At 34.6% G+C, this 24,711-nt stretch overlaps 1 protein-coding gene across 1 annotated transcript; it reads right to left on the reverse strand.

Moving 5' to 3' along the window:
* Positions 1 to 110: 110 nt before the first annotated feature.
* On the reverse strand, positions 111 to 23,746 carry hspa4l (heat shock protein 4 like). Its single transcript, XM_051868596.1, has 19 exons — positions 23,387 to 23,746; positions 21,193 to 21,250; positions 20,934 to 21,074; positions 20,070 to 20,192; positions 19,874 to 19,973; positions 16,078 to 16,211; positions 15,725 to 15,969; positions 15,290 to 15,366; positions 15,044 to 15,195; positions 14,510 to 14,616; positions 12,527 to 12,660; positions 11,607 to 11,803; positions 10,324 to 10,401; positions 9,461 to 9,595; positions 7,191 to 7,316; positions 6,891 to 6,998; positions 3,859 to 3,978; positions 3,144 to 3,305; positions 111 to 1,044 (listed from the first exon to the last, which is right to left on the reverse strand). The coding sequence occupies exons 1-19, from the start codon at positions 23,491 to 23,493 to the stop codon at positions 868 to 870; spliced, it is 2,481 nt and encodes an 826-aa protein (XP_051724556.1). The 5' UTR covers positions 23,494 to 23,746; the 3' UTR covers positions 111 to 867.
* Between the last annotated feature and the right edge of the window lie 965 nt (positions 23,747 to 24,711).

Raw genomic sequence — 24,711 nt, forward strand, 5'->3', positions numbered from 1 at the left:
CTATAAGTGCTTCTAACACTTCTACAAACCCTCCTGTTCTTATAACTATAGAATTACACTTAAAATCTCTCTCATAAACTGGCACAAAAATTAAAATGGCAACAAACGCATTCAGTCATAAAGGCATGTTTTATTATTTGTGATCATCAAACCTCAAGACTTGATATGGGACTGCATGAAAACTGGGAAAAAAGGTAATGACCGGCTCAGTACATTCTACTTTCATATGACACTACGGAGCTGAAAGCATTGCAATGTCAACAATAGGAGTGTACCTATATCTAAGCACCCATAAATTCAAATTACTAAAATAATATTTACAGGCTCTAAACAACACATCCTTTGGAAATTTATATTTTAAATACAAATATAAACCATATATTTATATGTATTGCATACATATTTGCTTGTTTACCCTCAATCTTAACGATTGATCGAACAGTATTTTGATTCATGTTCCCATAACAAGTTACCGTGTGATATGATTCACCTCAAAAAATGCCTTTGGCTCTCCCAAAATGCAAGTATCACATTGTTTTAGGGATAGCTTTTTGTTAAGAGCGGCCGCATCGTTTCAGCTATTGAACTACATCTATTCTATATGATCCTATCATGGATGTTCAATCCCGGACTGAGTTTCGAATACAGCTGCAACATTCAAAGGACAGCCTGTCCTGATCCCTTAATAGGTACAAGAGAAAAACCAACAAAGGAGCAGACTTCAACAAACAGATGCACAAATACAGCCAACTGAGTGGTGGACACAAAGAGAATGGTTCCAGCTACTGGTTCAGTGTAAGTTGAAAAGGTTTTATAGTGGCTTAAGTGAGAATGGCAGCAGAATCAGATGGTTGAGTGTGGAAGAGCTCAGTCCACCTCCATCTCTCCAGATGGAGGCTTTGTCTGCTGATTGCCTTTGCTGTCAGCACCTTGCTGCGCCGTGGGGCCGTTGTGTGCCCCATTGTTTTTGTCTCCCTCTTCTACGGGCTCCTCTGTTTTGGGTTTGGGTCGGTTAAGGACAGGATGGCAAATGTCCTCTAGCTCCTACAATTCAACACAGAGCAGCTGGATTCATTTATTAAATTATGCAGTAGGTTAGACTATTGTCAGCCAGTACCAGAATATAAGGATTGTTTATGGGGCAATATTTTGCATCATAAATAATATATATATATATATATATATATATATATATATAAAAATGTATTCTTTTTTTTTTATTATTTAAATGTGCACGTTATATGTTGCATCATAAATAATATATATATTTTACTTTAAATGTGCACGAATTAAAGGCAGTAAAACAAATACTGTACTACAATAATGTATGAATACTTTAAAAATTACATCAATTTAAATATTTACTGTATATATTTTACATTTAAATGAGAATAAATGTTTTTTACATTATAGTAATGAAAATTTGTGGGGACATAAATGAACGACAAAAAACAACTACCACAAATGTATAAATATTTCTAATTAATTCTAATTATTAAATTAAATTTTGTAGTATCCTTAAAATATACAAAAGGTATCAATGTAGTTATGTAGGACTTTTATTTTGACAGACTGTCTTCAGACTGTTCTTTGTTCTACTATAATTAAATATTGTATATTTGATTTAGAACAATGACAATTTTTTTTACATTACTGTAATGAAAATTTACAGGAAAATTGTTGCAATGTGGTTCAAATTTTGGTTCTAAAATACTTCTCTGTTCTGAAAAAAAAAATTGATAAAGATTTGGAACCAAAAATTATTCAGACACTTTGACCTGACCATGTTTTGCTTAAGTGTTATCTGACATAATTAAGATTATTTTTTTCTGACACAGTTTAACTCTGAGATCTTGTCATATTTTATTACCATTTTTTTAAACTATAGCAAATAAACTGTAATAATGAATGTAATAATGAGTCTGTCAAAATAAAAGTCCTACATAACTACATTGATACCTTTTGTATATTTTAAGGATACTACAAAATTTAATTTAATTATTAGTATTAATTAGAAATATTTGAAGAGTTCATTTGCAAAAACCGATAAACGCCAAAAAAAAAAAAAAAATGAACTAACCGCTGTGCGTTATTCTCCACATATAGCACATTCTGAACCATAAATCCATTTTGAACCATAAATCCAAGTTTCATCAAAGCTGACTAAAAGTGGTCAAGGATTTATAATTTCGACTCCTGCAGGTCCATGTACACCATACACGTCTTACATGCAGAAACCTTGTTTGTCCTTTTTGCGTGCATGAGTGTGTGTGTGCGTGTGTGTGTGTGTTTGTGTGCACATGTGTGATTGAGTGTGTTTTAAATGCAATTACAAAGCAATTACTTGGTTTTGTTTAACTGAAATGTGGAGTTATCTGCTTTTGCCAAAAAACGACTGCTGGAGTTATCTGCTTTTGCTAAGAAACAAACTTTTAATATGTAAAAAAAACATACTTTCAATGAACTTTAATTTTGTAGTTACCGTTATTATTACTTAATCAAAACAACCCAACTGCAGTTTGATTGATATTCCTTGGAATGCACAATAAAAAAAACATGATTTGTGAGAATTAATAAAAACAGAGTTACTGTATCGTTTTTTTTGTTTTTCAAATGAACTCTTCATTTATACATTCATGGTAGTATTTTTTGTCGTTCATTTATGCAAATTTAAAGTAAAAAAATAAAACATTTTCCCCACAAATTTTCATTACTATAATGTGAAAACTCTCATTCTCATTACTTAAATGCAAAATATATACAGTAAATATTTAAACTGATGTAATTTTTAAAGTATTCATACATCATTGTAGTACAGTATTTGTTTTACTGCCTTTAATTCATGCAAATTTAAAGCAAAAAAAAATGTAATACATTTTTAACTTTTACAATTTTTATCATAATTTAGAATAACAATTAGGAAAAATCCATTATCAAATATCATTGCAGTAAAGAATTTTTTGCATGCAAAGTGGCAATGTATCATGAAAATAATATCACAATGAAAAGGCTTTCAAACTGGCTTCATTTTCTTTATGCAAAATATAATGTCTTATATAAACTGTATAAACTGGTGTGATCATTCTAATGACAGTGAAAAATTTCATTGTGACTTTTTTTATGGGAAAACTAGACAAACAAACCTGAATCTTTTGAATGATCTCTGCTACTTTGACTGCTGGGTCTTGAGCGATGTTGAGTTTGCTCTGGGCATTCATCTTCGCATTCATCCAGCCTAAAGCTTCATTCACACTCTTCTCAACAACACCCATCTCCTCAGTGGTCAAGTGTTGGTAGCGCTCATCCTGTTGGTCAAATGACAGACATTTCCACAGTATTTAATGCATCACAGCTCCCATTCATTTCAATAAAATCCTTTTCAGTGCTAAGTGTACCTCAGCATTACATTACCTTTAAGTGCATCAACAATGATGATAAACAATATGATCATCAGCAATATGTGAAGGAAATTAATGTGAAATGCTCTTAAAAATAATTGAGCTAATCTGAACAATGCTAAAGATTAAGATTCAGTCATAAACACAATTAGTCTGACAAATATATCACTAGGTAATGACATAAATGACCAAAACAACTGATATAAAGACACTTGAAAATGTAAGCTACGAAAGTAATTAGGCCAGTAGATATTTACAAAGGAGTTATCCCAAATAAAACCCATTAACATCTGTAAAAAAAAAAAAAAAAAAAAAAAAAAAGGTTTCACATCACTCTAAGGCTGCTAAAATCACAACAGGCAAGAACTCTGCTTTATAGTTACAAAAACAAAAGCTTTTTTAAATCAATTACTATTAACAGAACTACACAATATCAAAAATGTATGGTATTACAGCTTACCTTCTGTTTATACATGTCCACCGCCTTCATAAAAAGCTGAAGTTTCTTGCCCAGCTCATCAAACGCTCTGGGTCGGCCCTCATGCTCTCTGTACCGCTCTTCAATGGGCTCACCAAACTTCTACAAAACCCCCAAAAAAAAATTTCAGTTGAGGTTTTCACTGGAAGAACTGACCCTTATGAAAAAGAAGTACACTTAAGCATACTTTTAAAAAGAGTACTTATTAAAGAAATAATATACTTTAAAGAGAATATACTAAAGTGCGAACTGAATATAATGTCTTCAGACACTTTATTAGATGTTAAATGCAATGGAAATGTATTATAGTTTAAATTTATAATAAATTCATTTAGCTGAACACTTAAATAGGACTCGAGTATATCTTTATATGTAATTTCATAATTACTCATATTGTCTTTTAAATATGGGTAAAGTGCAATGCCAATTGTACTGAAAACTTATGAAACTTGTATGTCATTTATTTAAATTTAAAATTACACATTTGTAATGATGAGGTTTAAATGTAATATTGAAACATGCTACAGTTCGAATTATAAAGTACTTTACATGTGCTTTAGTATGTTAGTGCACACATCAAAAGAAGTGTACTTTTTTAAAGCACAACAAAGCATTATTACAACAATTATTTAAAATAAACTTTAAAACTAAAATTGTAATTGTGTTAAGAAACAGCCATGAAAGTGTACTCTCTTTAAGTACGCTTAAGTGGCCTTTTAATTAATTAATATTATATTTTCCGAATATACCATTTTTTTTAAAGATACACTTTTAAAGTGCCCCTATTATGCTATTTTAAAGGTTCCTAATTTTGTTCTGGAGGTCTTCAAAAAGCTTTAAATTTTTCTCATAATATACACTGATCTGAAAATGACTCGGTCTCTCTAAACCTCTAAACCCCTCCTTTCCTCCTACTCTGCTCCGATTGGTCAGACGGCCCAGTCTGTTGTGATTGGTCAACCGCTTACAGCGCATGTCGGAAAAGAAACGCCCATTACCATGTCTGAATTTAAGCTCTGGATCTTCATCAGCGCTTGATACACAGTGATACAAATGATGCCGTCAGTTTTTCAGTATCAATTACAGCATAAGCCCTCATCCTTTTGAGGTGCAGCAAAGTGGATTTGCAGAACTGAAAACAGCGTCTTCTCAACATTTTGACAACTCGAACCAAACTCTTCCAGGCCTCAGCTACAGTTACAGTGTTTGAGGGCAGGTCAAAGTAGATGTTATTCACAGGCAGCCAATGAAGACCATAGAATGGCATTATACATATTTGTTGCATTGTTATGTAGGTACAGTTGCAAGAAAAAGTATGTGAACCACTTGCAGAATCTGTGAAAATGTGAATAATTTTAACAAAATAAAGGAGATAATACAAAATGCATGTTATTTTTTATTTAGTACTCTCCTGAGTAAGATATTTTACATAAAAGATGTTTACATATAATCCACAAGACAAAAAAATAGCTGAATTTATTAAAATAACCCCATTCATAAGTACGTGAACCATTGATTCTTAATACTGTGTGTGGTTACCTGGATGATCTACGACTGTTTTTATGTTTTGTGATGGTTGTTCATGAGTCCCTTGTTTGTCCTGAGCAGTTAAACTGAGCTCTGTTCTTCAGAAAAAATCTCCAGGTCCCAAAAATTCTTCAGTTTTCCACCATCTTTTGCATATTTGAACCCTTTCCAGCAGTGACTGAATGATTTTGAGATCCGTCTTTTCACACTGAGGACAACTGAGGGACTCAAACACAACTATTAAAAAAGGTTCAAACATTCACTGATGCTCCAGAAGGAAACACGATGCATTAAGAGTCGGGGGGTGAAAACATTTGAACAGGATGAAGATGTCCAAATTTTCTTATTTTGTTTAAATATACATTTTTTTCATTTAGTACTGCCCTTCGGAAGCAACAGAAGATACTTTCATGTTTCCCGGAAGACAAATTAAATACAATTTACCTTGATCTTCAAATTCCAAATGTTTTCACCCCCCATCTATTAATGCATCATGTTTTTTTATGGAGCATCAGTGAATGTTTGAACCTTTTTTAATAGTTGTGTTTGAGTCCCTCAATTGTCCTCAGTGTGAAAAGACGGATCTCAAAATCATTCAGTCACTGCTGTAAAGGGTTCAAATATGCAAAAGATGCTGGAAAACTGAAGAATCTGCAGGACCAGGAGGATTTTTCTGAAGAACAGAGCTCAGTTTAACTGCTCAGGACAAACAAGCGACTCATGAACAACCATCACAAAACATAAAAACAGTCGTAGATCATCCAGGTAACCACACACAGTATTAAGAATCAGTGGTTCACAAACTTATGAATGGGGTTATTTTAATAATTCAGCTATTTTTTTGTCTTGTGGATTATATGTAAACATCTTTTATGTAAAATATCTTACTCAGGAGAGTACTAAATAAAAAATAACATGCATTTTGTATTATCTCCTTTATTTTGTTAAATTTATTCACATTTTCACAGCTTCTGCAAGTGGTTCACATACTTTTTCTTGCAACTGTATGTAACAGGAAGTGAGACTGGAATTGCTGACGACTTATTTTAGCAGCTCAGAATCGATTCTTTCTTTTAGGAAACAATAGCTTTACTTGTCATGCACTTTGATCTTTAAAACTTTGCAGAACTTTTACATTCACAAACAGCTTTATTACACACTGCATGAAAGGTAATATTTTAAAAAGCATAATAGGGGCATTTTAAGATTAGAAGTAAACTACAAGTGCACATTCAATACAATTAAGCACACTTCTTTTTCACCAGAGGAAACCATTGCCTACATTATATCAATTTATTTCTTAAATATATAACAAGCAAAAAAACAAAACACAGAATTAAATTAAATCATGCTGGGAGAAAAATATTAACCAAAGAAAAGTATAAAAGATATATGTATATAAAAGAATAATTGTATAAACAGTTAGAAATAATGCAAAATGTCACAATTGTAGTACATACGCATGACCTGAAGACTAAAACACCTACTTTAAGTTCAGACAGTTTGTCCTGATAGATTTCTTTCTCCTGGTCCTCTCCTTCTTCATACAGCCAGTTCTCTGTGTCCTCAAGCATTATGGTGAGCTGGTTGCTTTCCTGCAAAAGAGAACATCAACACACATACATTATAAGCCTTACCTGTGCTTCGTTTTGGTAGCTAAGTATATGTTTATATTCTGTTTGATTTGTAAAATGATTTGAGATTCTCTGAATTGCAGAATTGAGGTAGATAAAACATAAGCTCCCTAGTGTCATCAGCTCCGGATAACAAAGAGATTATGTGCTTACATTTTCAGTGACATATTTCTCATAGATGCCACATAGTTTGTCTCGCAGGTCGTAAACATATTCCTCCACACCGTTTTTAGCATCATTCCTCTCCTTTTCCAGCTTGTCCTGTATGATCATTTTTTTCTGTAAGACAGAATGGAAAGAAAACATTCACAAACTGAATCATTGAAACTTTCCACCCTATTCATTCACACAAAAATTCTCAAACACTGTAATTATCCACATGGGACAGTAAACATACCCTTGTGAAAAAGAAGTGCACTTACTTGAATGTGCATTTGTAGTGTACTTCAAATCTTAAAATTTTATATATATATATATATTTTTTTTTTATTTATTTATTTTTTTTTTTTTAAGTACTTGCAGATAATATATTAATGAATTAAAAGGCCACTTAAGTGCACTAAAAGAGAGTACACTTTCATGATATGTTGTAGTTATCTACAACAAAAGAAGTACACTTGTTTTAAAGAAGTACACTTATTTTGCTGTCTTGACTAACATACTTATGTAAATTTTATAATTTTATTCAATATTACATTTAATGTATTTCAGTGTACTATACTAAATATACTATACTAATAGTAAAAATGCAATATCATCATTACAAATGTGTAATTACAAATATATGTAGTCCTACTCAAGTGGGTCAAAAAAGCACTCTTAAGTTCAACTAACTGCATTTAAATTTAAACTATAATACATTTTCATTTGATTGCAATGAACATACAATTAAGTGTCCGAAAACATTCAACATTATTGAATCTGTAATTCAAAACCTCCAGTGTGGAGACAAAAAAATGCAGCCAAACATTTAATATTTTCTAACGTAAAGGGATATTTTAAAGACATCATAGTGAGAAATGATGACGAAATTAAATTTTTAAGCCAACTATATCTTTTAAGTAAACACAAAACAATATTCAGAATCAATTTTGCATCCTTAATGTGACATACTGAAATCGAATACTCGAAGAAAAAAGAGGCTTGATTTCATCCATTCATCCATCTGTCGTTAAATTTGTTGATCAAAATATATTATAGCCTACTGTTTCTCTGACAAACAGTCTTACCTCTAAAACATCTAGGCATTCGTTAATTTCATAAGTTATTAAATGCAAAGTGGTTGAACCAGTCGTCCTAATCTGTCAAGCATAATTTCTATATACTTTTAATAGTCTATTTTGTAAATGTATCCTGAATTGACAAATTCTCTCAAGTGAATCTTAGCTGTAATTTCTTGACAGACCAAAGGTAAAAGTATAAATGTGAATTGTGAATACTGTCCAATCTCTTGCAATCAATATCCCACAAATAGTAATGTGTAACTATGTACTTGAAATTGATATATGCCATACATAAAAAGTGCAGCCTTGAGAATTATCAATAATTTGTCAAAACCGTCACCATAACTTACAGTACATCAGGAAATTCTGACAAGAGTACACTGTTATATTGATAACATGGCTAGGCATTTTGACTATCTTGCTTGTGAACAATGACACAAGGACTTCATTCAGATGGTATTGATATGTTCATTGATATGAATATTTACTTTTGAGGTGCTGTTTGTGCAAATTGTTTTGAGAAATGCACTTACATGTTTGCAAATATTCAGTAAAATTCAAGAAATGTACCAAAGTGGCAAAATGTAATAAAATTGACAAAGAATCATGCCCACAGATGAATTGATGAACTTGTATTAAAAAATATTGTCAATTCATCAATTCATTTTTTGTAGACTAACAAAAATACAATTACATAAAGCTGTGATGCCAAAGTTCAGCCTTGATTAAAAAGCTTTATACTGTGAGATTACACACTACACAAAAAACAAATTGAGTATTTGTTTTTTAATGATAAAGGGCATGAGTCTAATGCCTAGAGCTGTGCTGTCGCATCACTGACGTAATGATCTACTAATATCTTTTCCCTGTGGTCTGAATTGAGCTCTGTCATGGATATTTAAATCCCTCATACGATTTCAGCAACATGCAAAGTACAAGATACAGACAGTTCTGCTGGCAAGTGTTATGAACAGAAGCTACAAAGAGACTAATATAATGAGAACATATAACCAAAACGCATACTGCCTAAAAGTGCAGAAAATGGAGCTCCGGTTTGAGATGGGAATCAAAAATGCATAGGGTGGATGATTCTAAAGAGGACTGCTTTGAACTGAGCTGAGTTAAACTAATTGCAACACTCCGCATGTTCTCCAGGGAAATGAGGCAGACTGAAAGTGAATGGAAAAGCACTAGACTTGCCTCGTATTCAACAAAGTTGTTGAGCACATCTCGATCCAGCTGTCGGGTGGTGTTGGTCAAAATGGGCAGATCAACACTCTTCACCTTTGACTTGGCTTTGCTACTGCTTGCACCTTGATCTTGTTTATCACCATCCTTTAAGAAAATAAGAAAAGTGAAAAGATATAAGCAAAATACACAAATATCAGGAAACACACTGCTTTTAAAGTGTTCATATCAGAAGAGAGATGTCTAAAGTACCGACTTCGGTACCAAGTCGGTACTGAAATTTTAAAAATGTGACGCTTTGAGCGCTGTTGAGCGGATTCATAAACACCTCTGATTGGCCATTGTGTTCACGCGCTCATCAGATATGTCTGTGATTGGCTTCAATGATTAACGCTTAAAAAAACGTTGTAAATAGTCATCAATGAAGCTCTTCACAGAGTGCTTACACAGATACACATGGGAGCGTTTGAAAGCAGGTGTCTATCGCAGACCAGTCCGCTGATAGATGCCTGCTTTCAAACGCTCCAGCTCTCGCTTTCAAAATGCTTTCAAATTCAAACACTCCTGTGCGTTGATCATTGTAGCCAATCACAGACATATCCGATGAGCGCATGAACACAATGGCCAATCAGAGGTGTTTACGAATATGCTCAACAGCATCAAATTTTAAAATTTCAGTACCGATTGCTACCGAAGTCTGTACTTTTGACAATTCTATATCAGAGAAATCAAATTGTTTAACTATTACTTTCAGAAACCACAACTTCCTCCACAGTACAGAAAGACAATCTATTGAAAATAAGCTACAAACATTAGATAGATAGTTAGATAGATAGATAGATAGATAGATAGATATTCTTCAAGATAAATTGTACCTTGCTGCCAGAATTATTCAGTCTTTCCTCTTCAGTGGGCTGTTCTCCTTGGCCTTCCTGGTCCACCTGCATTTTATTCTATTAACAAATGTGTAAACACAGCATCAGTGATCCAATCCTGCAGCTTTACTGTCCAAAAATTCATTTAAAAAAGCTCACAGTGCTAAAAATATTTGCTTGTTTTGAATATTCTTCATAAACAGGGGACCATTGAATAGCTGAGGCTGAGAGCCATAGAAATCATTACAATTCAGACTTCCTCCTCTCGCATTCACAAAACAAATGAAACAAAAGGAATGCCATGAATGAAATGAATAAAAAAGGTATGTAACTGACTTGAACTGAGCTATTCTACTTCAAAACATTTCTTTTGGCTTCTTGCATTATTAGTTTGTGAAGCCTGGAACATACACTAGCATAAAGGTTTTTTAGGAAATTAATACTTTTATTCAGCAAATATGCATTAAGTTGACATTTTTAATGTTCCAAAAGATTTCTATTTCAAATAAATCCTGTTCTTTTTGGACTTTCTATGCATCAAATAGTCCTGAATTTTTTTTTTATCAGTCTCCACAAAAATATTGATAACTGCAATGATAATATCAGTGTGTTAGAATGATTTCTGAAGGATCATGTGACACTGAAGACTGGAGACTTCTTTTAAAAATATTAAATAATCTTACCGACCCTAAACTTTTCAATGGTAGTGTATTTGATTTTTTATAAATACATACACAATCAGTCAAACTTTTGGACACACTGATTTGATGTTTCTTATTATGTAAAAAAATCTTTTGCTCAAAATACTTCATACTATTTTTAGACAAATTTAAGTACAGTGCATAGTATTATGTACTGATTGATTGAATGAGGTCATAATTATGCGCCAGGCCATCTTTTGGCCTAGTTCAAAAACCGTTGTACCAAATTACAGCTGTTGAAGGCATGTCAGAACCCTGGTAAGCTAAATAAAGTAACACCCAACAAAAGAACGACAATCCTCCTCCTCCAGGACAGAGATGTCATTTTCAGTGCCGAGCACAAATTAGTTACAAAGAGCAAAAGTAATGCTAATGTTGTGCCTGTGTATATAATCATTTTCCACAGAAAAAAGAAAGCCATACTGTATTGGAACAACATGAAGATGGCAAAATTAGCATTTTTTTGGTTGAGCTAATCATTTCTTTATAGTCTTGTCAACAGCGGAATGGACACAAAACTAGAATTAGATTCATTTGTTATAACATGACTGAACATTTTTTTTGCTGGTCAGTGTCTCCTACCTGTTCTTCCTGCCTGCCCTCATTCTGTACAGTCGGCTCTGTGTCCATCTGCACATCCTCTGCCTCTCCTTTCTGCTTCTCTATCAGAGAGGCACTGGACACGCTGAAGATGCCATGCACATTCACACGCACTTTCACCTTGACCTTTGAACTGTCCCCATCAGGTTGTGGCACAACATTCTGGACGGTAAAGCGGCCTGACCACAACAGAACAACATGGTAATCAGAACCAGAATCAGACAATAATAGTATTAGTATGGCAGCGTCAGAAACTAATGATGCCTTGGGGCAAAAATGTCACCAAAATTAACAATATGCCCCCTACATGAGAACTACATGAGGGTGAGTAATTAATGACAAAATTTTCATTTTTGGGTGAACTAACCCTTTAATGTTGGCACATGGAAATCAATCCCAGGGGGCAAATAAAGTTATTTTCTGACCCTGCCATATGGAAAGTGTTTAAGACCTACACACACACTCAGTATTAGACACACACTCAGTATTAAGAGGGTTCACAGCACATATGATGTGATGGGAGTTAGAGCTTTAGGGACGTCATGTCTCAGTCCTAATTACCTGGCTGTTAGATGTATTTTGACACCTCTGTGACACCCCCGACCCTAACCCACTTCAGTTAATGTGTTGAAATTATAACAGGTGCTCGGACACAATGAATCACAATGCTGAGGGCATTCTTAATCAAATGAGGACATGAACGTCTATTTAAGGATCCCCTGGGCTTCACACCAGAGTGATTGGTCTCATTTTGTTCTTAAATTAGGCTAGACTAAAACTCAAAGTGAATCATTTCATACAGATGGTTATAGATGTTTAAATAAAGTCTGGTTTCAGAATGCCATTATAGAATGTAGTCAACATGATACTGAGGATACCACACAACACATAGTAATACACACCTATTCTGCTATCTGGATAGGGCAGCTCATGTGGAGAACTATAAAATGCTTCCAGGTCAAAAGGTTCCTTCTTGTGAAAGGTGATGACTTTGGAGAAAGGTGCTGCATGGTTCTTATTGTACACCTCACATTCCCTGAAGATGGAAAAACAACAGTTAGAAAACAGGTCAGATTTACACTTTTAAAGTTCAAAAACCTAAAATCAAAAACATTAACGTCCCCTCCCCCTCATGACAGGGGGATGTCGAAGTGTGCACCAGCACAAGGGCTGGGCAATAAAGTTGTCCAATGGCCAGACAAGTTTAAATTTCTCCTTTCCAACAATCTGTCACTCATCTGAAACTATCGCAGAAATTGTTGTAATTGTAATTGTTTTCTAGGATATATGTCACAATAGGGAAGAAAAGACTATTACAATTTCATGCCGACTTCAAGAATACATTTCTTACTTTAGAAATTACTACAGCTTTCTTTTGAAAAAAGTTCTAAAATAAATATTTATTTATTTAAATGATTATTAATAATTTTGTATTAAATTATGAATAATTACATTCATATTTAAATTAATATTTAAGGGGTTTCAAATATTAAGCATTATAACATTATATTACATTATAATACAAATTACTGCAACAACATTTTGTCATTATATATATTCTAGCATATTTTTTAACTTATTGGATGCTATAGTTCATACAAAAAGATCAACACATCTCATATATTTCACACAAAAAGGTTGTTAGATGGGTACATTTATTGTTAAGATACAGTATATACTGTATGTATATATATATATATAGTAGTCAACATTTGAAGTGGATCAAAAAAGTTCATCAAAGTTGTCCTAAGACAAGATGGGTATTGCATTTTGGTTTTAGGACTTTTAACTTGGATGAAAGGTTTTGATCCACTTCAAATGTTGACTACTGTGATATATATATATATATGCTGTGTGTATATATATATATATATATATATATATATATATATATATATATATACACACAGTCAAACCAAAAATTATTCAGACATTTATTTATTTTTACTAGTGGTTGCAGGACACTATAGATCATTTATGTAAGCGAGGATAGCAAAATAAAGTAAACTGTGACATATTATCCCAAAAATTCTTCATACAGTGGACTACCAGTAAAATTGATAAAAATTTGGAACAAAAAATTATTCAGACACTTTGACCTGACCGTGTTTTGCTTAAGTGTTATCTGACATAATTAAGATTAATTTTTTCTGACACAGTTTAACTCTGAGATCTTGTCATATTTTATTACCTTTTTTTTAAACTATAGTGAATAAACTGTATTAATGAATGAAATGTTCAAGGTGTCTGAATAAATTCTGGTTTGACTGTATATATCTTAACATATATATCTTAACAATAAATTTATCCATCTAATAACCTTTTTGTGTGATCTAATAACATCTAATAAAGTATTATATATATATATATATATATATATATTATGTGAGTGGCGCCGCCACAGTGCTAAACTGGGTCGTCGTCGTCGCTACTGCATGTAGCTGCTACAATGATTTTTAGCACATTACTATGAATTTGCTAGGATGATATGGTTGGTTTCTAGCGTTCACTGGTCTGTATTATATTCTCATGCCTAGATGGCTTAGGTCCCTTCTGCCATGTAGGTCTTTTTATGGCCCACCAGGTGCAAATGAAAGTGTGATTGCCAAGAAATGTAATATCACACCTCTCCTCAATAAGCCGCATGATTTGAGGTATCATTCATTGGAACCAGTTATATGTTGATGTTCAGTTCTTGGGGGGTTTGTGGTTTGTTCAAAAGCATCAACAATAGCAATATTGATGCGTGCCTTAGTGAGCACTACAAAATAAATAATGATTTGGTAAAGAGAATAACTGGGACACAGTGTACTAATTCAGATATGTGCACTGGATTCAAACAGTTTATAATGGCTTCGGTTAAGTCAGAATGAGAAGGCTCTTACCCAACACTTTCATCAGTCTGAGACTTCCAGCGAAGAGTAATCGGGAAGGGAACTGCATCTGTAATGGAGAACTCTCGGACTTTGAAGGCTGGAGACAGGATTGCACACTTACCACACGCACAAAAACAAACACACACACACAAAATAAACATTTCTGTATATACAAGCAAATGCAGTTACATAAGCTGTCTAAATAGGGTATTAGTGTAAGGAATCAGAGACAGCGTTGGATGGTAATCCATGCATGCATCACACAGATTTCATCTTGTTTCTACACCTCTCCCACAGAATCCACAACCTCCCCAGGGAACTGGCACAAGTATTGTTCAACAACTGCTCAGTATCACAGCCTCACACTGCTCACACCTTTGCTGAGTCTGTTCTGACATCTATCATGCCTGTTATCAAGGCCATTTTAAGCGCTTTAGTCAGATTTGTTCAGATTATGGTCATGCAACTAATTTTTTAATGGGGATTTATGACTTTTATGGCTTTAAGAATAATGGCAAATGCCTGAGGGGTGTTTTTTTTTACCTGTAATGCACATCCACGTGCTACAGCCTCGTCTGCGTTCAGTGTGGTGCTGATGTCTTTACAGAAGAACTTCGAGATTTTCTCCTTTATGGCCGGGATTCTGGTAGCTCCACCCACCACCTCAATGGCATAGATCTCGTCTCTGCTAAGCTCTGTACCAGGACGAATACAAATTAGGAATGGATTTAAATTTTACATGTGTGGTGATTGATATTTTGGTGAACTGCTCCATCTGCTGCTACTTACTTGATTGTTCCATGACCGATTTCAATGGCGCCTCCACTTTCATCAAGAGCTGAGCGCACATCTCTTCAAACTGAGCCCTGTGCCCAATCACAATAACATGTTTCTGCTCAAACCATCAATCCAACTCCAAAAGAACAATTACCATTTTGTATCAAGCCTGAAATGTTTCATTTGCATATATTTCAATTCACAACACTTTGGATCTACTTACAACAGCCAATAACAACTCTAACCTTACCCGTATCACACCTCAATAGCAGCAAAAGCTTTTGCAAAGCAATATGAACACAATAAGCACATTGCACCAAACAATTACATTCTTTTGATGTAAATACATAGTAGTTAAAAAAAAACTAATATAAACTGGGACCATAATAATAATAAATGTTGATATATTTAAAGCGTACATGTGAGACCCTTTGTTTTTGGAATTACCTGTTCATTTTCCCATGGACATCAATGTCATTCATGAAGCACTCAATGTTGAGAGGGAGATCAGAAGAGTTTGCACTCATGAGTTTCTTCAGTTTCTCACACTCCTGATAGAGCCTTAGAAGGGCTCTTGGGTTGTCTTTAACATTTAGTTTGAAACGGTTTTTGAAGTCTTCACAGAAATACTCCACAAGTATTTCATCAAAGTTGCGTCCGCCTAAATATGGGTCAAATGCTGTAGCCAACACCTGAAACAATAAAAGGTTTGATAATATCTTTGAGAACGGCTTTGTGAAGTATTAAGCATTATATTTTGAAGTAAACATATCTCACAAAAGGATATGAATAACACAGACCTTCAATTTCCCCTTGTTAAAGGAAGCAATGGAGACTTGATAAGATGAGTGCCCAATGTCAACAAACACAACATTACGGGGTTTCTCCTCTGAATTTGGCAAGTCCTGTTTATAGATGCCGTAAGCCAAGGCCACTGCAACAAGAATCAAATGACAACTTGTGAAAAGGCCTTGTGGACTGTAATACTAGACAGAGATGAGAATAATTCTAAATGTGGATCATCCAAATATCCAATTATCATTATTACCAGCAATTCTGTCTTATATATTACACAATTATCTATTTTAGCAATAATATATATCAATTAATTAGCAATTACCCTCACACACCTGCAGATAACGGATAGGTGTGCAGGAGAAAGGACCAAAAAAAGTCAAAAATCAAAATCAAAAGAAAGTCCTGCACACTATCAAAGCTTACAAAAGTTTGAATTTTCTTTTATTTATCACAACGTTTCAGTCCCATGACCTTCATCAGGCATTTTTAAAGGGATAGTTCACCCAAAAATGAAAATTTGATGTTTATCTGCTTACCCTCAGGGCATCATAGATGTAGGTGACTTTGTTTCTTCAGTAGAACACAAATGATGATTTTTAACTCCAACCGTTGCGGTCTGTCAGTCGTATAATGCTCTATAAGAGTGAAAAAAAACAAGCACAGACAAATCCAAATCCGTGTCTTAGGTCATCAATGTGTCGTCACGAGCCACAGGGTTTAATTTGGATTTGTCTGTGCATGTTTTTTTTTACTCTTATAGACGAAGTTCATTGACATGCATTATACGACTGACAGACCGCAACGTTTGGAGTTAAAAATCATCATTTGTGTCCTACTGAAGAAACAAAGTCACCTACATCTTGGATGCCCTGGGGGTAAGCAGATAAACATCAAATTTTCATTTTTGGGTCAACTATCCCTTTAAGCAATAATATACATGAAATCCAAATAAATAATTTCCCACATAATAGTGTTTTTATGAAAGTAATATTAGCACACAGTAATGACTAACAATGAAGATTTTCTGGCCATTTTTAATCAAACATAATATAAGTAGCATACTGTGAATCCATCCAAATTTCAAATACATATAGGTTAAGCCTTTTATAGAAATACTTGATCATGATTGGTCAACTGTAGCATTTTGTGGGCATTTAGTATATTGTGGTATAATATAGTATAATGGGTATACTACTAAGCTATGCAAGTTTCATGCATTTCATATCACTCAGCAGTCTCTTTCTTCTAGCATAATCCAATAATTTTATTTATAAATTTATTTGGTAAATAGCAGTGTATAAAGTGGAATACTGCACAGTCAGATGGTCATATCATAGATATCATACTAATTACTAATTCTTCCTTATGTACTATTTCGTTCTGTGGCCATGATTTAAAGGTGCTGTAAGCGATTTCTGAGAAACACTATGGATATTTGAAATCAACACAAAAAACACACCCCTCTCTTCATTGCTCCACCCCCAAAATGCACGAACACGCAATGTAAGTGTGGATGTCTTCTTTATCATAGCTGAAGCGTTATAATGAAGTGAAAATAACAAACGAATGACAAGAAAGTACAAAAAAATTAATATACAGTACACAATTGTATATACAAGCAAGAGTTGGTTGTTAGTTGCCAGCAGCACGCCAGCTCCAGACAAACAATGACACTCAAAACTGTCCTGTTACTATAGCTAACATTACAACAACAGCATATCTTGTTGTTATTTACTTATGGAGTAGAAACAATGCAACTTATGTGTCCATTTCCAGGCCTTCCCACTTAGGTCTCTACAGCGCTGGAAAGCTGTTCTAATATTAACGCGGGTCCTAAAGCTCTTGCCTGATCATAACCCTTCTTTTTCCAGTGATATTTGACCATTTCTCTTTTGTAATGTCTCTCAGCCATCTCTCTTTCTTCAAATCTCCCTCTTGCTCACTCTCTCTTCTCCCCTATCATGAGCGGACACACCCCCTACTGCTGATTGGCTACAAGTGTGTTGTGGTGCTCGGTCCAATCCACTTTCAACAGCTTTTCTCAGAAATCACTTACTGCACTTTAACTAAATTAAAATGAGGTAATAAATTAGTACAATATGGCCACAATTTAACTAAAAGAAGGGAACAAATTAGTATAACGTAGCCACAATTTAACTACAATGAGGGAATGAATTAGTACAATGTAGTCACAATTTAACTAAATAAAAATGAAGAAACAAATTACCACAACATGGCCACGATTTGACTATATTAACATGAGTCAAAACCACGATTGCCACGATTTAACTAATGTAAGGGAACAAATTAGTACAACGTGACCACAATTTAAAACAGGAAACAAATTCGAACAACGTGGCCAGTTGTTATAATTTATTTGTTTGTTTTAGTTAAATCGTACAATGCAGCCACGATTCAACCAAAACGAGGGAACAAATTATAACAACTTACATTCGTAATTTGTAATTCTGTGATAACCTGCTGACTGTATATTATGTCTTACTTAATTGTGGTTGGTGTCTGAGTTACTATTTATGATGACTAATCAAATGTACTTGACTTATTTTGTTTGTAGTAGATAACACCTTGCTTAAACATGTGGCCATGAAGAAGACACTCCACAGTCAAACAACTTGTGCATAACACAAACAACTGTTTAGTTGCCGAACAGGAGCACTGGCCAGCATCATTATTACTGCAAACACTTACTCTGTCCAGGATGTTTAAAATAAATAACTAAGGAAACATCATTATACAAGGGAAGGGAACGGTAATCACTTGTTTCATGAATCATGTATTCGTCAAACATCCCACATTAAATATGCTTCTGCAACATCTTCACACATTCAGCTAGAGCAGAGGATTCACAACCTTAGCAGGGCTAATCACTGTCATGAGAGCAATAGCGAGAAAGAAAAATATGTAGTCATTTTAATTAGCCATTTAAAGAAGCTGAAATCCCTCACGCATGTATAGTATGCCTATCTACCCTTACAGTAAATCTACATAATAGTCATGCAGCCTGTTTTAGGATGTGTTCACACTTGTCGTTCGGTTCCCTTGGTTCTTTTGGTCCAGACCAAATTAGAAAATACAACATTTAGTCCTGGTTCGCTTAGCATTCACACTGTCATTTTTAACACTGAACCTAAAAAAAACAGCTTGTATGACGTTTATTTTGCGACAGAACTTACCGAACATCCAAAACTATGCTGTGTGCTGGGCTAAATGTGCTTGTTGTATGTGCGTACATATGATAGTTACCAGGTCAGAACTCACAAGGAGTTTATAAAATGTGTAAAGGAGTCAAAACAGCACCCAGAATTCCTCCGTCACACACATAAATAAAGATCTGCTGCAAGGAGATGGTGGTTCTGACACTTGTAACAAACTGTAATGGGCAACATTGTGACTATGACAAGAAAAAACAGGTATGCTTGAGCATTTTGTCGTTTTTAGGGTTCGATTTTATGACACAAACAGGGCAATAACACCAGAATTAGTTTTAATCAAACCAAGCCTGCCAAGTGTGAACACACCATTATTCAGTTCAAAATTTGATTCGTGTAGTTTGTTTTTTGTCGGCTTATTCACTGAACATTGGTAACTTGCAATTGTTACCTTAAAGTGCTATTTGTACCTTATTTAATGCATTAAAAATTTGTTTAGTTGGTATAAATCAACGTATTTAGGTTGACTTGAATAAAACCAGTTACCATTGGTAGGTTACCATTTTTTCTGTGTATTTAGTTAGATAATGCCAACATAAAAAACATTTTTCAGCTTAATTTTACTGACCTGCTGTTGTGTCATTAATCAGCCTCAAGCAGTTCAGCCCAGCAATCTGAGTTGCGTCCATCAGGGATCTCCTTTCTACATCCGTGAAGAAGCTGGGGACCTGGAGAGAACCCAAACATGTCAAAGAGATGTCAAGCATGTCAAATCACTAATTAACATTGAAATATGCGAGGTTCAATGATTCACAAGCACTCACAGATATCACACAGTCCACCACAGGCTTCTTCAAGGCATGCTCAGAAGTTTCTTTCAGCTTGGTGAGCAACATGGCTGTCATCTGCTCGATGGTAAACACCTTGTCCTCATTCAGATAACGTACCTGTGACGTAGGTAAATGTATGAAATCTCTAGCATATTTAACATTGTAGAATTTGCTTTTTTGAAGGGGCTATATGTAAGAATTTTTATGTATTAATCGCATTTTTATTGCCAATGTGTGAACAGTTTGTAACAAAACTTAAAAACGAGACCTAGGTTGTCTGTGAAAGCCTGTAGACTGATTTTTATGTGAAGGACTCGTCGTTTTGGCCGGGAAAATCAAAAGAATGTGTCGTTTACGTGTGCTCCCAGGAGCCTCTCTTCCGTTCTATGACACATGAAATGAATGCTTATACAATGTTCAGGAAAATATCCACATCGCTATGATCAGATGCTTTCTTAACTACTGTTTTCTCACAGCTGTCATTATTGTTGTGTTTTTATTTTGTTATTGAGAGGAAAGCACGCAGCACATATTTACATATTCATCTAAACATTGCTCGTTAACTGTATGTTTGTTAACAGTATTTTGCTGCAAAGGTATTTCCAAATTCTTTTTACTTCTAAGTGAAGAACAAAAAAGAACTTCGCCATGAGTATAGCAGGACCTTGAGTTTCTTGTACGTTACTTGTGTATGAGCAGTAAGTTGCGGGCTGCAGTTCACTTAACAGCCACTGGTGTCGCTAATAACAAGGGTTTCTGATTTCGACATATAGCCCCTATAAAACAGCCTAGATTTTGGACACTGGTCTACAACAGCAAAATAAAGAGTGATGGCAGAGCACAGTTATAGTATATTACCTTTATTCCAGCGTTGCCATTGTCCAGTTTGTGAAGGCTGTAAGGCAACTTGGATTTTTCCCCTTGAACAAATGGGTCATTGAACGCTCGACCGTGAAACTTCTTAAAGCCATGAACTGTGTTCTTAAAGTTAGTTATGATCTGCAGAGAGCATGTTTATTGATTAATAGCCCACTTAATCTAAGTACTTTTACAATTAACAAATATTTCAAAGGTTCAATAAAAAAATAGAAAGCATGAAATGACTAGCATTTCGTACCTGACTTTTAGCAGCATTTCCAATGGTCCGGTTTTTAGAGGCCAGAGAAATGCATGCTCTGTTGGGAAAGATGACACATTCATAAATGTATCATGCATTTTGGTAACACCCTCCATATTTTATTTCCAAACTGCTGCATTAAAGAACCTGGGTGAGTAGGGTGTGGATCAGCACCTTGGACAGCGCCTTCACTAGGGTTTATCACAAGACTTTTCTGAATCTCAAACAATGTTATGGCGTGAAATAAGCTTTTGAGATTTGAAACGGCATATCAAGGTATATCAAGGTATATCAAGACTGCTAGCAACCAGAGGTCTTCAAAGTAATTTCTCATAAGGTGACTTCTGCATTTCATAGTCACTAGAATTATGATAGTGGAACTTATTAGTGGAATTAAGCTATGAACTGAAGGGGGAAAAAAACACAGTTTGTGTATAAACGAGTTGGATTAATTTGATTATTAATCTGTTCAACATGTTCAAAACTATGTTTGGGTTTAGTTAACATATTTGGGTGCAACCTCCTGCTTCTTTCATTTTTTATTTTTTTGCAAAATGTATGTTTTCCATGCTATATCAATCAATACAAGCCAACGTCAGATACAATAATGTGTGAAATGTTAATTCACTAAAAGAATGAATGAAATGAGACAAAAAAAAATCAATCAATCACACATGTATAGAAGTCAGTAGGCATTTTGTTTTTCTACTAACTACTAATATGACCTACGTAATATGAAGGAAATTATCTAAAAATCCCAAACTATTTCTTTAGAAATTGTCACCATAATGAACTCAAAATAGGTGAAATATGTAAAGATGAAATAAAAATCACCATTTACTCTCCCTCATGTCTTTCCAAAAGTGTAAGACTTTCGTTCTTCTTTGGAGCATAAAAGATATCTGAAGTATTGTTTTTGTTCATACAATGGATGTTAATGGTTATCAAAACCAATTCTTAAAAATTATATTCTTTTGTGTTCCTTTGAAGAAAGAAATACAGGTTTGGAATGACATGAGGGAGAGAAAATAATGACAGAATTTTCATTTTGGGGTCAACTATACCTTTAAAGAAAGAAAATAACATTGATATTGCCTGATTTTTGTTGCTGTAAATCTCTGGCATTGTTTACAAAAATTAGAAGCACAGCTGTAAAACTTTATACATTTCTCTTCTGTCAGGGCATAGTAATGTTTCTTTATAATATTTCTGTTTTTCATAACTTGAATGGGTATTAACCTACATAAAGTATTGAGTTTTGGTGTGAAGATGTTTTTTGAGATCATATGTCATCATTTTGAAATCAAATAAAAGCTGCATTTGTGTAATGAACATCCTTGTCATCTCCCATTGATTTCAGTGCAAATGTTGCTATATTAAAAAATGATTGGCAAATACAGTTGTGATACGTGTTATGTCCCATATTTCCAGAATAAGTGTCATCTATAACTAGTGTTGCAGGATAAACTGAGGATGCGCTAACAACATAATTCGATTTGAGTAAGCACTGCAGTGACCTCCTACAACACCTCAATTTGATTGATTTCCTTTTAGGCCATTTGCCCAAAAAGCCTGTGTATGAAAATACGCGGAAAATACAACAAAATACTGAGTTTTTATTTGGATTGTATGTGCTGCCGCGCCCAAACCAGAGTGTCGACAGAACCTACACGACGTCGCGGTCACAGTCTCGTGGATTCACCCCATGCAGGGTGTCAGATTATTTCGTTCACGTGCAGTGCTCGTGCACGACATGCAGTTTTGAATTCGAGCAACACTTGTAAAAAAAAAAAGCCATTAACAGTTATTTTAATCAATTTCACTAGCGACTGAATGTTTGTATGGCATGTGGGAATTACACGCCGTGTGTGTCTTATTCACAATATCAAATAACGACAATAAGCCTTGGCGGTCTCTCATGATAAGAAGCTAACTGGATAAATAAAACAGCATACTTTAGCACTGCTCTCAGAGATAATTAAGGGCGTAGCAATCATTGATAAGACCCATATGGAGGTTAAACTTGTCTACCGCTTGGAATTTCATGCAAAATGGAGGTTTAGCATCCTTCGGACAAAACTGACAGTCGCAGGAGCAACATACACTGGATCGGGAACACTGCCAGCTAGGCAACAGCAAACGTTGCGTAACAACACACAGCATCATTTTACAGGGATGGCAATGCTATACTTACGGTGTGCATCTGTCACTGTATTCATTTGCAATGGTTTCAATACCGCCGCTCCTGGCAACAGCGATGTAACAGTTCTGGAAACCCACATCAATTCCCACCACAGACATGTTCAGTCCTTATTTCTTTATTCTTAACACCTCCGGTCCAGTTTTAACAGTGCAGCTGGGTGAGAACACAACACCCCTATTCTACAGTATGTGCCTAAGTGCGCTTGTAACCGAGCTAGAAGAATTATACGCTATTATGTAAGTCGGGCTTTTTATAGATAATTCTTCCTCTCTAATCCTAGCAGAGAACGCTTCTACTGCATTCTTGCAGCCTCCACTGATATTGTCAACCGGCAATATGGGTAAACCTGCGCATTTGTTAAGAGCCTGGAATTCAGTCAAACCCCGCCCACGGGTGGTTCTGATTGGCTACTGGACGCCAACCATCAGTTCGATTGGTGCAGCATCCCAGATAAGGACGAAAAATCTAGAACCTCGCGAAAGAAGCTCGAATTTTTTACGTCACTGGGAATGACCGTGCAATTAAACGACCTATGAGAATGTCAGGGGTCAGTCACTGGATGTGGTGATGAAATGAAATAAATAAATAATTAATTAAATAACACCGCCGTCTTTATAATGGAAAATATCTGATATTTATTGGGATATTACAGAAAGGCGTTGCTGGATGGGTTTATCCATTTTTTTTTTTTTTTTTTTTTGGTCATATGTTCATATCACGGGATGAAATGAATTCGTAACATCAAACGTGTCTGATACATTGTAAATATGCTTATTTTCTCAGCAGTTCAATTCTTGTTTTGCAGTTTATCTGAACCTCATTAAGAATGAGATTATCATTTCAAATATTCAAAGCCTGGTGAGACCAAAGAGTCGCTTTATCAAAGAGGCGCGCTGCACTATTTAGGTTCAGCAGCACAGTTTCTAAAGCCTTTACCAGTGAGCCGCACACAATGAGAAACAAACATCACATAGTGAATGAATACCTTAAAAAAAAAAAAGGCCTGAAAGTATTTCGTTTCGTATTTGATGTTCGCTGTTCAATGTCCTAATAATTAATTAATTATTTTATCGTGTAGTTTTAATGCCGTTAATTGTTTGAAAGTGATTTATTTATTTATTTATTTATTCAAATTGTAGAATATTGTGACGCTTGACATTTACTATTTAGACATAAACTAACATTAAAAACAATATTTGTTAATAACGACAAAACCATTTATATTAATTAATAAATGTTCAACATCATCATCATATCGACCATGGTCATGTAGATAATAATGACTAAAAGTTTGTATAAATCAGCAACTAAAATTA

Source organism: Ctenopharyngodon idella, chromosome 17, assembly GCF_019924925.1.
Source record: "Ctenopharyngodon idella isolate HZGC_01 chromosome 17, HZGC01, whole genome shotgun sequence".
In the NCBI taxonomy this organism is placed as follows: domain Eukaryota; kingdom Metazoa; phylum Chordata; class Actinopteri; order Cypriniformes; family Xenocyprididae; genus Ctenopharyngodon; species Ctenopharyngodon idella.

What these genes read in the sequence shown, in the direction of transcription:
- hspa4l (XM_051868596.1), bottom strand. Translation starts at nt 23,493, where the DNA reads ATGTCTGTGGTGGGAATTGATGTGGGTTTCCAGAACTGTTACATCGCT. An exon ending in ATGGCAACGCTGGAATAAAG is followed by an intron (nt 20,193 to 20,933) that starts GTAATATACTAT and finishes CCTACGTCACAG; the next exon opens with GTACGTTATCTGAATGAGGA. An exon ending in TTAACAAGGGGAAATTGAAG is followed by an intron (nt 15,970 to 16,077) that starts GTCTGTGTTATT and finishes TTATTGTTTCAG; the next exon opens with GTGTTGGCTACAGCATTTGA.